The sequence below is a fragment of the Protopterus annectens genome, chromosome 6.part0 (assembly GCF_019279795.1).
Source record: "Protopterus annectens isolate FY-2018-M chromosome 6.part0, PAN1.0, whole genome shotgun sequence".
NCBI lineage: Eukaryota > Metazoa > Chordata > Ceratodontiformes > Protopteridae > Protopterus > Protopterus annectens.
Window position 1 is genome coordinate 1,589,199,189 of NC_056737.1, and position 15,054 is coordinate 1,589,214,242.

The 15,054-nt window shown below is 41.9% G+C and overlaps 1 protein-coding gene across 1 annotated transcript in view; it reads right to left on the reverse strand.

The window, feature by feature from the left end:
• Positions 1-15,054, reverse strand: part of CLASP1 (cytoplasmic linker associated protein 1) — a 4,127,769-nt gene that overhangs the window by 1,630,301 nt on the left and 2,482,414 nt on the right. Inside the window, exon 24 of the mRNA XM_044073692.1 lies at positions 13,900-13,962. Within this exon, the coding sequence (XP_043929627.1) occupies positions 13,900-13,962 (63 nt within the window). The remainder of the gene's footprint in view (positions 1-13,899; positions 13,963-15,054) is intronic.

Here is a 15,054-nt window from a genome sequence, read left to right on the forward strand (position 1 = left end):
CATCTGCAAATACCTCACTAAAAGAATCACAGTCCTAAAGCAGATGCCCTACGCTGACTGCCTTAAAAAACTCCAGCTATACTCGGTAGCATATCGTCTACTCAGAGGCGATCTCTGCTTAACATACAAGGCCACGTCAAACCCAGGGCTGTTGGTCATGCTACACTTAAAGAAACCCCAATCCCTCAGAGCCACACGCTCCAGGGATCTAAACCTTGTCATCACAATAAACAAAACATGCTGGAGGGATAGGTTCCTGACCCAGAGACTCCCCAGACTCTGGAACAGACTGCCCATACATGTCAAGCAGAGTGCCTCTTTGGCCCTCTTCAAAAGGAACCTTGACGATTGGATGGGAGAAAGGAAATTCACCCCGGGGATCACATCAGTCGCCCTGCTAGACAGGGGTCCAGGGAAGTAAATAGTGTGGGAAGAAATAGCCAGGGAATTGTTATGGCTAGGCTTGTATACACCCTAGGGCTGATAGCCTATTACCAAACTATGAACCTATGAGACACAGGTTTTCTTGGAGGCTTCGTATATAGCACCCCTTTCAAAAATATTTCCACGAGAATGTATTGAAAGAGGGAATCCATGGGCTGACATACTGAAATGGCTGACAAAAATGACCCTTGACAGAGGAGTAGGACAATAACTCACACATACTGTAAAACTAGAGAAAAACTATGCATGATACAGTGTTAAACTATGCATGATACGGTGTTAACTGTTCTGTGGACACAAAATAAAAAATTCTTCTAGCAGCAGGCCATCTTGCCTCCATAAATACCTGCCGCATGTCCTCAAAAAACATATGCCTAAAATGTATTACGAACCTATCATCCAGGCAGTCAATTGTAGTTGCATGGGGTTAGGATGTATCAAACACACTTATTTTTTGTGCGTGAATCCATTCTGTGAGGAAGTTGGTAGTAAATCTTGCTGCCCAATTCTAAAAAAAGGGAGAATCACTACTGCCTAGGCCAGCAGGGACTCACCACAGTGATCGTTGGGGATTCCTTCTGAATCTTCAGAAGTATTCTGGATATCATTGGAAAGGGTGGGAAACATACAGAAACATGCCCGTTTAAGAAAAAGAAATCAAAAGTCATCTGTCTTCCAGGTCTTCTTGCATGGAGTCAGGGAACAAAATGTTGCCAGTTGATTGTTTAGAGAGGAAGCAAATAGGTATGTCCATAGAATTCCCCACAGATGAATCAAATCCTGGAAGACCTCCTGATCCTGTCTCCATTTGTGAGGGTCTACCCTTGTTCTTCTAAGTTTGTCCGCCACACAATTCTGCTCTGACAGAATGTAAGATGCCTGTAGAGTGAGACTGTGTTGTAAAGATATATATCCCATGCTAACAAGGCTAATCTGCAAAGGTGGTAATATATGATTCCCCCTTGCTCATTTCTGTACCACATCACTGCGGTATTGTTTGCATCTACTTGAAAAGGTCCTGGGGACCAGAGATGATTCAGAAAGTTGACACCCTTCATAAGAGCTATCCTCTCCTTTATTGTTAATGTGCTTTTGTCAGTCTTTTTTGTTCCCCTTGATACTGCTCCCCAAGCAAAGTCCATTGTGTCTGTTGCGACTTACTGCTTTGGAGCAGGTCAGAAGAGTGGGAAACCTGGGTTTATGGATATCTGATATCTCCACCAAGTGATTTCCTTTTTTATAAACCTCAGAACTGGAACTTGAAAAGACAATGGGTGCTGATCTTAGTAATAAAGAGGCTTCAGATACCATTGTATTCTTCTCACATGGAATACTGCAAAAGGTATGATGACAATCTTGAATGACACATGACCCAGAATCTTGAATTATTTCCTCATATGACAGACTTCTGAGTGAAAAACTTCTGGAATAGATTAAAATAAAAATATAAATATTTTTTTTTCTGTGGAATAAAAACCCTTTGTGCTGAGATGTCTATCAGGCACCTCAGCAACACAACCATGTGTGATGGAGTCAAAAAATACTTTTGATTGTTTGAATGGAATCCCAGCCTGTGAATGAGATCTCTTAAACAGGTGAAAGATTCCTGACACTTTGCAAGTAGTCTACATATGGAAAAATGTGAATACCCTGTAGACTGCAGACTACTACTGCAGGAGTTAGACCCTTTGTGAACACTCTTGGAGCAGTGGATAGCCCAAAGGGTAAGGAAGAGAACTGATAATGTGATCCAGACACACAAAACCTTAAGAAATGCCTGAAATCTGGGGAATAGAAATGTGACGATAATGCATCTTTTAAATCTAAGGTTACTAAAAAGCACAAATCAGGAAGATTTAACGCGTTGTGAAGTAAAAGCACTAAAACCTTTCCTGAATAAAACAACTGTCCCAACTACAAAAAGGAGAACTGCTTTAATTACCCCTGAGGCAGCATATGATGTAGGACAGAACAGAAGAGAAGTGCTTGGTCTGGCAGATGAGGTAGAAATCCCTTGGAGGGGACAAATTTCCTCTCACTGTCTTGTGTACCATAAATGTATCACATTCAGAATCCGTTTGTCTGAACAATCTGCTGCCAAAGAGAGAAATGGAGACTCAGACTTTCTGAAGGGAAAAGGGACTGTCACAGTGTGTGTGTGTGTGTGTGTGTGTGTGTGTGTGTGTGTGGTGGGGGGGGGGGCACAAGGTTCTTTATATGGTCATTCTGCCTTGACTGTCCTTTGTTCTGAATGGGGGGTTCCAGCCTTCTTTCTGGAACATCCCTGCCATTGCTTTTAAAACATCTGTTTACCAGCACTCTGCTGAAATGGTTTATTTTGTTTTTTTGCCAAAACTGGAAGAGGAGTCAGAAAATCCTTCGGAAATTTTAAAGAGGGGCAGAAAATCTAACAAGCTCCCTCAATCATGTCTGCAGCTCAGAAACTCTCTTGGCTGAAGTAACATATACCAGATATAACATTGTCCTGGAAAGGTGTGTCAAGGATGCAGAAGTCAAAAGTTTAAATGGGGGTTGTGTTAGCCCTTGCAAGGTGAAAGTAAGGCCCCACACAGGAACAGAGTCTTTAACTGGAGGTCTCATCAAAAAGGTTCCTTTGAGGAAAGCTTTAGAGACTTTAAGGGAAGCCACTGAAGATGAATACGAACTATCATTAAAATTAGAAATAGTAGCAAACTGGGCTTTAATGGTGGATAACATGCCCCAGAATTAAACAGATTTCTAAAAACTGTAAGATGGAGGAAACAAAAGTTGAGAAAGGGTCTACACCTGTAGCAACAGCCCACTGAGAAAACCTTTTCAACTTGCTATTAAGGTAACCAGGATTGCCTGGACCAGAAAGGGGCAATGAGGTCAACCTAGTCCTTGCACAGAATTGCTTTCTGTTACACATTTTGTCATTGAGGTAGAAGTTGAAAGGTATATAAATAATGCAGCAGGTCAAAGATGGAATGAGAGTATCCCTCAGTGACAAAACGTTATGGAGGGAGGAGGGTAAAGTAGCCCCTGCATTTCATATTGGTGGGAGTGGTAAACAGGCCCAAACAAGGCTGGTTCCACCTGCTGAGTATCTTTGAAGTGACAGAGGTGTTCTTATTCTTTTGGAACAGGGAATGGTTGAGGCTGTGAGGACTGGATTGTTCTTGGGATTGATGAGAGCAACAAGTTCTAGACAAAGCAGGGGGTCCAAGAAGGAACTACAGCAAGTGGTTCTTCTCCTTGTCTAGCCTGTTGGCATGGTAAAAACCTCTCAAAAGCAGACTTCAGTGCCAAAGGTACTGATACATCAATCGGACCTGAGGCTGAGACCGGTGTCAAGGAATTGAGGGTCAAAGTACTCATAGACAAGAATGGACCCAACAAGTCTAATCCAAGACTCTGTTGCCCAAGCCTCAGTCTGTAGATTTCAGAGTTGACTGGGTCAGATGAACTCTCTGATCCGAGACCATTAGAACAGTCTGATCCGAGAGAGGAAAGACCAGAACACTTGGCTCTGAAGCCACCAGAATAGAAAGAGGCACTGGGAAGAACTATTTGACATCAAAAACACATGCATACGCACACGTGCGTCTGTTTGTGTGTGTGTGTGTGTGTGTGTGTGTGTGTGTGTGTGTGTGTGTGTGTGTGTATATGTGCGTGCGTCTGTGTGTATATATGTATATATATAAATTTGGGAACACTTTATAATCCCAAAATTCTGAAATATCGAATTTCAGAATCCCAAAATTATAAAGCAGAAAGCTCAAAACTCCGAAACCCCATAAGCGCAAATTTCAAAATCCCGAAGTCCGGAGATGTTGAATTAGCTCTTCTGGTGTTGCGGTGTGTGTGATAGGATAGCTGGAGATTCAGGCAAGTATTTATGTTTAAGGGTTTTGGTTAGGGCTTTAGTGTGTGTCAGTATATTTTGTTACTGTGATGTGTGTGTGCGAGGGGAATGTAGGGTTGTATGGTGGTATTTTCGTGTTTTTGTCTGTGTAGTGTGACCTTGGAGTTAGTATATGTAAGTAGGGGGGTGTGGGGGTTGCAGGGTGGCTTGGCCCCCTGCTTGTATGTAGTGTAGGTTTGTGTGTGGGGAAGGTTTATGTATGTGTTTGTGTGTGGTGTATGGTTAGTGTAGGAGTCACGATTTTGAAATTCTCGCTTCTGGGGTTTCGGGATTTTAAGTTTTCGACTTTATGATCTCGAGATTCTGAAATTCGATATTTCAGGATTTCGGGATTATAAAGTGAACCCATAAATTTATATATATGGATGCTACACACAATATCGAAAAAACACATTTTCAAATGGCAAACAATCAAACACAAATGTTCGATCATCAGCCGACTGACAATGAAACACAAAGAGAAAAAGTACAGTTTTGTACCTACCATAAATGTAGAAGTCCGATAGACATGCAACTGCAGTCATAACATGTGGGCTGTCCTGCCTCAGGCAGCCTACGGTCGGCCGGATTCCAAAGTCTGGGTCCGACGTCGGCTGATGTCGCATTTCTCTCCGACGTCAGAGCGGCTGGAGTATATAAGCATCAGCCGACGCCATTTTCTTCAGTGTTTCTTGCCCCAGATGCCAGGTGCCCTCCAAGGAAGGCTGTAATCAATTTGTAAGACAAAACAGGATTCCAAACAATTACATGAGCAATAAAACAACTACACCATAACAGATATCCCCAGCTAAGAGTGAGGGGGATAGGAGTGGACCCTAAGCATAGAGGGGTATGGAGGGAGGGAAAACCCGACTGCAGTTGCATGTCTATCGGACATCTACATTTATGGTAGGTACAAAACTGTACTATGTCCTTCAAGAATGCAACTGCAGTCATAACATGTGGGTAGAATACCATAGCTTAGCTGGGGGAGGAGGTATGCTCTAGGAAAGAGATGGTGTGGCAATCAAACCCTGCAGGACTGCCGAAGCAAAGCCTGCTCTGGATCTGGAATATAGGGGGAGATTGTAGTGTTTTGAGAATGTATGCACGGAGCTCCATGTAGCAGCTTCTAGAATGTCCTTTGTAGGCACCCCTCTTAAAAATGCTGTAGAGGTGGCTGTAGCTCTGGTGGAATGTGGTCTGACATAGGCTGGAACAGTCTTTCCATGGAAGGAATAACAGAATCTGATGCGATGTCCAATCCATTTAGAAATAGTCTGTTTTGAAATTGCTTTTCCTTGGACTGCAGGGGCGTAAGCTACAAAAAGCTGTTCAGACTTCCTACTGGCCTTGGTTCTGTCCAGGTAGTATTGAAGTTGTCTATGAATGTCCAAGGTATGCAAAAGCCTTTCCCCCTTATTCTCAGGATTGGGGAAGAAAGCAGGCAGATGAATGGCTTGATTTAGAGAAACCCTAGATACCACCTTTGGCATAAAGGTAGGGTTGGTCCTTAATGAAACCCTGTCTCTGTGGAAAATAATAAAGGGTGGTATTGCCATTAGGGCCTGTAGTTCCGAAACCCTTCTTGCTGAGGTAATTGCCAACAGGAAAGCTGTTTTCCATGAGAGAAATTGCAAGTCAACTGAAGCTGCTGGCTCAAAAGGAGGTAGAGTCAGTTTTTCTAAGACAAAATTGAGGTCCCAGGCTGGCACTGGGGCCTTTCTTGGTGGCTTAATGTTCTTGATTCCCTGAGGAATTGTCTTAGTAAGGGTGAGAAAAAACAGGAGGATCAGTGTTGTATCTAGCTGAAATAGCAGATGCATGTATCTTTATTGAAGAATATGAGAGGCCACTCTGTAACATGTCTGCCAAATATTCCAAGATAAGTGGGATGTTCAGTAATGATGCATCATGCCCTTTGCTGGTATTCCAATTGCTGAATCTTTTCCACTTTGCTAAGTAGTCCTTTCTGGTGGACGGTCTTCGAGCCTCTGTTAGTATCCGCTGAACTTCCTTGGAGAGGGATAGGTTGAAGTTATTTATGGGATCTCTCAGGCTGTTAGCTGCAGCGTCTGAAGGTTTGGGTGCAGTGTTTCGAAATTGTGCTGAGTCAAAAGTAGAGGCCACAGAGGGAGGGCCCACCTCCTGGTGTGGCATATGCTCCGTAGTAGTGGGTACCAGTGTTGTCTTGGCCAATCCGGAGCTATTATGATTCCCTTGGGCTTCTCTGCTTTGATCTTTAGTAATACTGAAGTCATCAGTGGCAGAGGTGGGAATGCATAGATTGCTAGGGAGTTCCAGTTGAATGAAAGAGCATCTATTTTCCAAGCCTTTGGATGGTATGTCCTTGTGCAAAATTTTGGTAGGAGATGATTGAGGTGAGAGGCAAATAGGTCCACTTCTGTCTTGCCCCATGTCGAAGTGAGTTGTCTGAAAGCCTTCGGATGTAACTTCCACTCGTGTGGATCTGTGAAATTCCTGCTTAGGCTGTCCGCCAACACATTGTCTTTTCCTGGAACAAACTGTGATTGTAACTGGATGTTTAGACTCAGTGATTTCTCCCAAAGCTGCATTGTCAGTCTGCAAAGGGGGTAAGAGTGGGTGCCCCCCTGCTTGTTTATGTACCACATCACAGTGGTGTTGTCTGTCCGTATCATTAAGTGACCTTGCTGGAGTTGGTTTTGAAAAGCCTCGATAGCATGCATTACTGCCAGTATTTCCTTTTGGTTTATATGCAGATGTGTTTCCTTCGGAAACCATTGTCCTTGTATACACCTGCCTTCCATGTGCGCCCCCCATCCGAGGTCTGAGGCGTCTGTAGTCATGGTCTGTGTTATCTGTGGTTTTTTGAATGACATACCTGTGTTTTCCTGGCTCACCGAGGCCCACCATAGGAATTCCTTTTGTAAGCATGGAATGAGTGGTATGATTGTCTCCAAGTTGTTGCTGTGTTGAGACCAAATGCTTTTTAGGTACCATTGAAGCTTTCTCATGTGTAGTTTTGCTAATGGAACCAGTAGAATGCAGGATGCCATGTAACCCAGGGCCTGTAGGAATCTCCTTGCAGTCATCTGGGTGAGTTTTGCTAAACCTTTGAAGTATTGAGTTAACTTCTCTTGCTTGTCTTCTGTCAGGTAAGCCATCTGAGAGGCTGTGTCTAGTTTGGCTCCTAAGAAGATTATTTGCTGGGATGGCTGCAGTCTTGACTTTTGGAAGTTGACTGTGTATCCCAGAGCTTGAAGTAATCGTATGACATATTCCAGATTTTTGTCAACATCAATTTGTCGTCCGCTTGTATGAGGCAGTCGTCCAGGTACGGGTAAATTTGTATACCCTGGAGCCTGCAATGAGCAATTACTGAAGCCAGGCATTTTGTAAACACTCTGGGCAGTAGATAAGCCAAATGGCAATGCTGAGAATTGATAATGCTCTGGCCCTGCAAGAAATCTGAGGTATCTTCTGCAGCTGTGTCTGATAGGGACATGCAGGTATGCCTCCTTGAGGTCCAGAGTAATCAGCCACGACTCCTTGCCCAGCATGGGAAGGAGTTGCTGTAGAGTCAGCATTTTGAACTTTGGTACTATGAGAAAGGTGTTTAATGCGGACAAGTCCAGTATTGGTCTCCATTGAGTTTCTTTTCTTGGAACAAGGAATAGTCTTGAGTAAAACCCCTGTTCTTGTTCTTGTTTTGGAACTCTTTCTATTGCTTTCATTCGAGTTAGCAGAGTGATTTGCTTGACAGCCTCTGCCCTTTGATGTTGTGGTAGATTTGGCATGCCTTGTTTTCTTGGTAAGGTATGAAAATGAAACCTGTACCCTCGGTCTATAATGTCCAAAATCCATTTGTCCTTTGTCAGTCTGTGCCAGTTTTTTGCAAACAGAGATAATTTCCCGCCCAAGGGAGCTTCTGGTTGTTCCCTGGTAGGCGGTACTAGAGGAAAGTCAGTGAGATTGTGGTTGTTGGGCAGGAGAAACCCCTGCGTCACTTCTTTGGTTTCCTGGCTGCCATTGACGTCCCCTGTAAGGGCCTCTGTATTGGCCTCTTCCTCGGCCACGTCTGTTCTTACCCCTTTGAAACTTTTCTGGATTAGGAAAGGACCAGTTTTTTGAAGGCCAATTCCTGCTGAATCTGGGGGGTTGAACCTGGAGGAAATCCTTTACAGTTTGAACTGATTTTGCTTTTTCTTCGATGGTCTTTAACACATCCTTAGCATTTGCACCAAAAAGCTTGTTCTTTTCCAGAGGTGCATCCAGAAGTTTTGCTTTTACATGATCTGGTAGAGGTTGATCTTTTAACCAAGCATGTCTACGCATCACTGCCCCTGTCATAGCTGCCCTGCATGAAGCTTCCAGTGCATCATATCCACACTGCAGGAAGTGATTGCTTACTTGCTCAGTGTTATGTACAGCTTCCTGCAAAGTCTTCCTGTCTAAAGGATAAGGAGAAGCTAATGTTTTTTGTAAATCTTCTAAGAGATAATCCTGATATTGGAACATATGAAAAAGGCAATTTAAAGCTCTCATAGATAAGGTAGTGGATGTGTAAAGCTTTTTACCCCCATCTCTCAAATGACCTTGCTTCCCTGTTGGAGGGCAAAGGATTTTTTGAGGTGGAGGCTGAAACTCCTTTAGGCCCCTGTGAAATAGTTTCCAAATCAACAGTATGGGCCCTGAATAAATGGGAATGAGTTTCTGGGACCCTGTAATACCTGTCTGGCTTAGCTGGAGCAGGAGGGAAGAGTATCAGGGGTAGCACTAGAATCAGAATACAAGTCATCCAGAACATCAAGTACAGGAGGAATAGCTAAGGGCCTGTGCTGAGGCTTCTTAAGGAAAGTCCTAAGGCGTTTCCTGGAATCAGAATATTCCTGGCCCTGCCACTTGAAATGTTCCCTCATGGTGTGCAGAACTTCCCCAAAAGAAATATCCTCAGGAGGGGAGGCCGAAGGTATGGAATCTTCTGCATCCGAGTCCTCATAGGTCTGGAAGAGCTCTTCCTGGCTATCAGAGTGGACAGAGCCCTCAGAGTCTTCATCTGAAGGAGTAGGGTCAGAGGGTTCAACCCGGGGCCTTTTATCAGGAGGAGGCTGGGATGCTCTCTCAGGATGGGTCTGTGAACCTCTAATCATGGAAATTAAATCAGCAGCCATGGACATAATTTGTGTCTCCGGAGTCGGCTGAGGTAAGGATTTAGAAGTAGTATGCTTTGTTTTGCTGGCTGCCTTAGCGCTAGTGTAGGCCTTAATAGACATGGCCATAGGAGGCCTGGCAGCTCCACGTGTAGGAGTGACTTTGTCTACAGCAATGGTCTCAGGCATTTCCTCGGTTTCGGTATCCGGAGGAAAATCTATAACTGGCGTCGGAGTAATGTCTGGAATCGGAGTCGTCGGTAATGCGGTGTCTTCGGTTCGGAGCGGTGGAGAGACCATCTCAGAGGGAACCGAAGCACTCGCGCTAGGTTTTGGCGTGGAGTCGGTGGTAGACACGGGCGGAGGATGTCGGTCCCGGCCTTTTCGCTTTTTGGGAGTTTGCGATGTCGGAAGATCCGACGGCATGGTGTAAGCAAATTTATCGCCGAAAAAATCTTCAGCGAACTCCGCCCGGCGCCTGAGAGTGCGCTTGTTGAAGCGAGCACAGGCTACACAGGCCGAGACGTCATGGTCTGGGCCCAGGCAAGGGAGGCAGTAAGAGTGGAAATCCTTATGAGGTATTTGTTTACCACAAAAAAGACAATTGTTAACTTTTTCAGTAAATTCTGACATCGGGTGAGGCAAGAAAAGGTCCCCAACGGGGTACTTAGCTTTTTTGATGACTTCGGTATCGTAGAAAACAGGAGCTAACCGACCGGCACTTGCGAACTGCTTCTGCTTCGGGCACCGCGTGGCAAGAAAGACTGGAGAAAATGGCGTCGGCTGATGCTTATATACTCCAGCCGCTCTGACGTCGGAGAGAAATGCGACATCAGCCGACGTCGGACCCAGACTTTGGAATCCGGCCGACCGAGGGCTGCCTGAGGCAGGACAACCCACATGTTATGACTGCAGTTGCATTCTTGAAGGACATCCTGTATCCCCTGTACCAGACACACACCCTGCCAATTATATACAGCAACTCTGAGACTGCTCTACAGTGGGGGAAAGTGCAAAACCCAATCCCCACTGTTCACAATCTTGCAAGGACTTAACGGTGGCAGAAATGCTATATTTATATCTATCTACACACACACACACACATACATATATATATATATATATATATATATATATATATATATATATATATGTGTGTGTGTGTGTGTGTGTGTGTGTGTGTGTGTGTGTGTGTGTGTATATATATATATATATATATATAAAATTTGCACACACATATTTATATATATATATATATATATATATATATATATATATATATATAGATTCACTTCATAATCTCAAAATACTGAAACATCGAATTTCAGTATCTCGAAACTATGAAACAGAGTCCACAAAACACCGAAACTACAAAACCCCGAACAAACCACATACACTACATCATACATACACCACAACACCCACATCACAAGGTAAACAAAAACTACACACATACACAACCCATACACACATAAGCAGGGGGGCAAGCCCCCCTGCACCCACCCCACTTATATATACTAACTCCGAGATCGCACAAACAGGAAACAAAAGCAGACTCACACACGCACATTCTCCAGTCCCTCACACACACAAACATCAAACATATCAGCACACTCAAACACACACTAACCCCCACTCAAATCCCTTACAAAACACTTGCTTACCTGACAAAACACCTAGATCCACAAACGGCACCATGCACCATAAATACACAATCCTGGACATCACGTAGCGTAAGGCCATAACCGCAAATTTGAGATATTTGAATTCACGATTATGAACTTTTGACTATTTAAAAAATTCGAGTTTATAGTCTCGAGATACTGAAATTCGACGTTTCAGTATTTTGAGATTATAAACGGTTCCCATATACATATATGTATATGTGTGTATATATATATATATATATATATATATATATATATATATATATATATATATATATATATATATATATATATATAGATGCACACACAACAAAATAAAATATAAAACCATTTTAAAAAGTACATATACAGACCCACACAAGAAAAATAAATGTAAAACAATTTAAAAGACTACCCCAACTCTTGCTGAAGGGGATAAAGGCCAAATCCCTCTATGACTAAGTGCTAAACATTCAGGAAAATGTACTAGTACTTCTTAAACACTGTCAAATCCTGTGTGAGTGTCCTTATTTTATTGGAACAGCCAACATAGAGGCTCATACAGTTTGCTTTGTTTGAAATCATAACAGACTGGTCTGATGCTGACCAAGTCCCATTTCGGCCACCTCTTAAAGAATCACTTAATAGACAACCTAAGCTTCTATAAAGGAACATCACAGAAATTCATTACAGGAAGAAACTGGAAAATCTTCATCTTCTCTTGCCAGCTATACACAGTACTACACACACTGCACCTTCATAAATAACCTACAGGAATTAACTTCCATGCAGCTGCAATCAACAGAAACATTCAGAAGGCAAGTTCTTTGAAAATCCACAGTTGTAAAAAAGCCACATCAGAACTGTTTGGAGAAAAGAATTTTAATTTTTACAGTAATAAAAAATATATGTTGATTAAGTACAGGTAAACATGGTGACATGGCTTATATGCTTTGCAAAATGTTCTGCTTAAGCATTTCAAGTTTATCTGTCACAAACTGCACTGTTACTAAAAATTAGACCAATGCTTCTATATGCCACATAAGGAAAACCTTTACAATTACACTGTGAAGGACACATCTTGCAGCAGGACTGTCTCAATGCTCAGATCTTACATCACAACACTGCCAAGGAAGCAGTACTATTCTTGTTCTGTTTCCTGTGGATAAACCTGGAATGCATAAACTGCAGCACAATCAGAATGAATTTCTCAACAGCAGGAAATGATACTATAGCAGCAACAAGGTCTGGTGCACATCACATAAACAAAGACCAGTATTAAGTTCTTGCTTATGTTCAGTGTGCAACAGGCTGCTAAAGCATGGTACATAAAACAGTGTGTCAGACCTACCTGAATACAATGAAATAATTGTGAGGTATAAAAGCCCAGAGCTTCAGCTTGACAATGCGTACAGCAGCAATCTAGGATCCATGTAATTCTTGCCAGACAATTTCAGGGATCCCACTCAAAGCAAAATAAATACACAACCATATAATACAGGATTTCATAGAGACCAATAACAAACGTTGAAATTCAATTTAATTTTTTTTTTAGTGCTCAGAAGCGTGTTACAATGGAAAAGCAGAAGCTCTGTCTTTCAGTATATGCAATATGATACTGCAATAGTCTGCAAAGGAGTTTATAAACAAAAGAGCATTATGGAGATTAGCGATACAAAAGAAAAAAACCCTCATTCCCTAAAGAAGAAATGAAGTGACTGGTAAAATGGATGCCTTCTTACTTCTTATACTCAGGCAATAGGGGAAGTAAAATCCCCTAAAATGAAATTTCAATTGCCAATCAACTGAAAAACATGCTATATGTTACTTAATAATCTCTGGGTATTACAGTAGTATGCCTTGTACCTCCAGCACCAAGATATAACCAGTACATGCAGTCATGCAACAGATGCTTGTAGGTCTGGACAAGATTTACTATGTTAGTGCAAACTCTTACTGCCCTAGATCTTCTAGCAGGTCATGGTGACAGAATAAAGGGTAAGCAAGTGCCTTATGCTACTTTAAAAAATACAAAGCACAATGTAAAGGCAGATGCTAGCTGACAGGAACCGGACACGTGCCATGCATCCCCTCCCATCAACAAATTTAACTGATAAACCAGACAACCAATAAACCAGATTAAACACCTTCCAGGCTGTAAGGCTACATTTACCATGACACTGCCTTATTTTACATTTCTTTTCCTGATCCTCCCACAATGCTATGTTTTTGTGAAACAGAACATCTAGACCTATAGTGGGTAACAGACTAGTACAACAACAGGTGCCTGGCAAGGGTAGCATGCTACTAGTCCATAATGCATCTGTCACTGAATTCAGTCTTCAACATAGCCCAAAACAAAAGAGCGTAAGGCCTTTAATGTGTACATACACCTACATGCAAATGGCTTACTGCGTCTCAACAAAATGAATATATATTTTTTTCTACATGCCTGGTAGTTTTAGAAGAAGACATCTCAAAACATCAGTCTCCATCTTTTAACTATACAGATATGCAAATATAAATCAAATAACATGTCATGAAAGGTCATAAACAGTTCATCAGTGCATTATAACATGTATGTTATGGTACTATTCACAGGGTATTAAAAAAGAAGAAAGTAATCAGAAGATGTATAATGAGAACTTAAAAGGCATGTATTTTTAACAAAAACACAAATGCAAAACAGCATGCCAGTGGCACCAGCAAATACCTAGTAATGAGTAACAGAAAGGTTTAATGCAGTGCATATGTACAAGAAAGATTATTCATGCATTTAACACATGTTCACCTGACTGCCCCACAGAGTCTGCAGTGGAAAGAGCACTAGTGGACCTGGAATGGCGTCGAGAGGCTGCAAGTAAAGGAATGGCAACACCCAAAGGATTAATAATTAAAATTAAGGTACCTTATAACGAGTACCTGAACAAAAAAGTTACCTGGGCCAAACGAAGGAAGGAAATGGGTAATAACTCAATATCAAATATTACTGGCATGTGCAGGGACTGTATAATGCACAGACTATCAAAACTGGGGATCTCTAAGCATTTTAAAATACAAAGCCCTAATTGAAATTATATTCAAACTACGTAATAATGCTTATATATTGTTATGGCTTTCAAATCAAGTTATTTTGGTGTGAACTGAAAATAAAATTATCAAAATATGCAAAAATGAATTTCTAGGTAAGCTTGAAAACCACACAAAATCAATATTTAGAATCTGCTGGAGCAGAATTCACAGCAGTACTGTTTTTATGAAATTGGAAAAAACTATAAAAATAATAAAATCATAATGGATACTACACTGTTAAGTGGATAACCTGACATACTAAGCACCCACTGATGAGCCATGTACCCCAACATCTGGTGATTTGTTGTGTACCCTTTACTCATGCTGCTCCTGCTTGTCAAGAGTAGACATTTTCAACAGATTTACAGTGACTTACCAGGATAACTGACTTTTGCACTAGCAACCCCCAGGTGATGATCCTGCCATAGTGACTACAGTCAACTGCAGCAGCTGAATAAAGGGTAAAATCAACACATTTTTGGTGCTTCAGGAAATTCTCACCATCAGTGGTAAACTTTCTGTGCATCTTCTTACCCAAATAATGGGATTTACAGTAACAGGTCAAACTTTTTTTAAACCTACTGCAAGGCTCCAAAAGTGGTGTACGACTGCAGTGCGATACAACATTTCTACATCAGTTGCCAAATTTTCCCTTATTCTGCCTACAAATTAATTATGGGATGGTTATACTGTCTACATTAAAGAACACTTACAGAAATGTACAGTATACAATAAAGGAACTAGACATATTAACATGGTCACAGCCACTGAAAATTGTGGTATATAGTTGAGAGTAAGCAACTGTGTAATAGGGCAGATCATTGAAAAGCAATCTATGCAGTAAAAATGTATCAAGTAGAAGGTCCTCTAATGT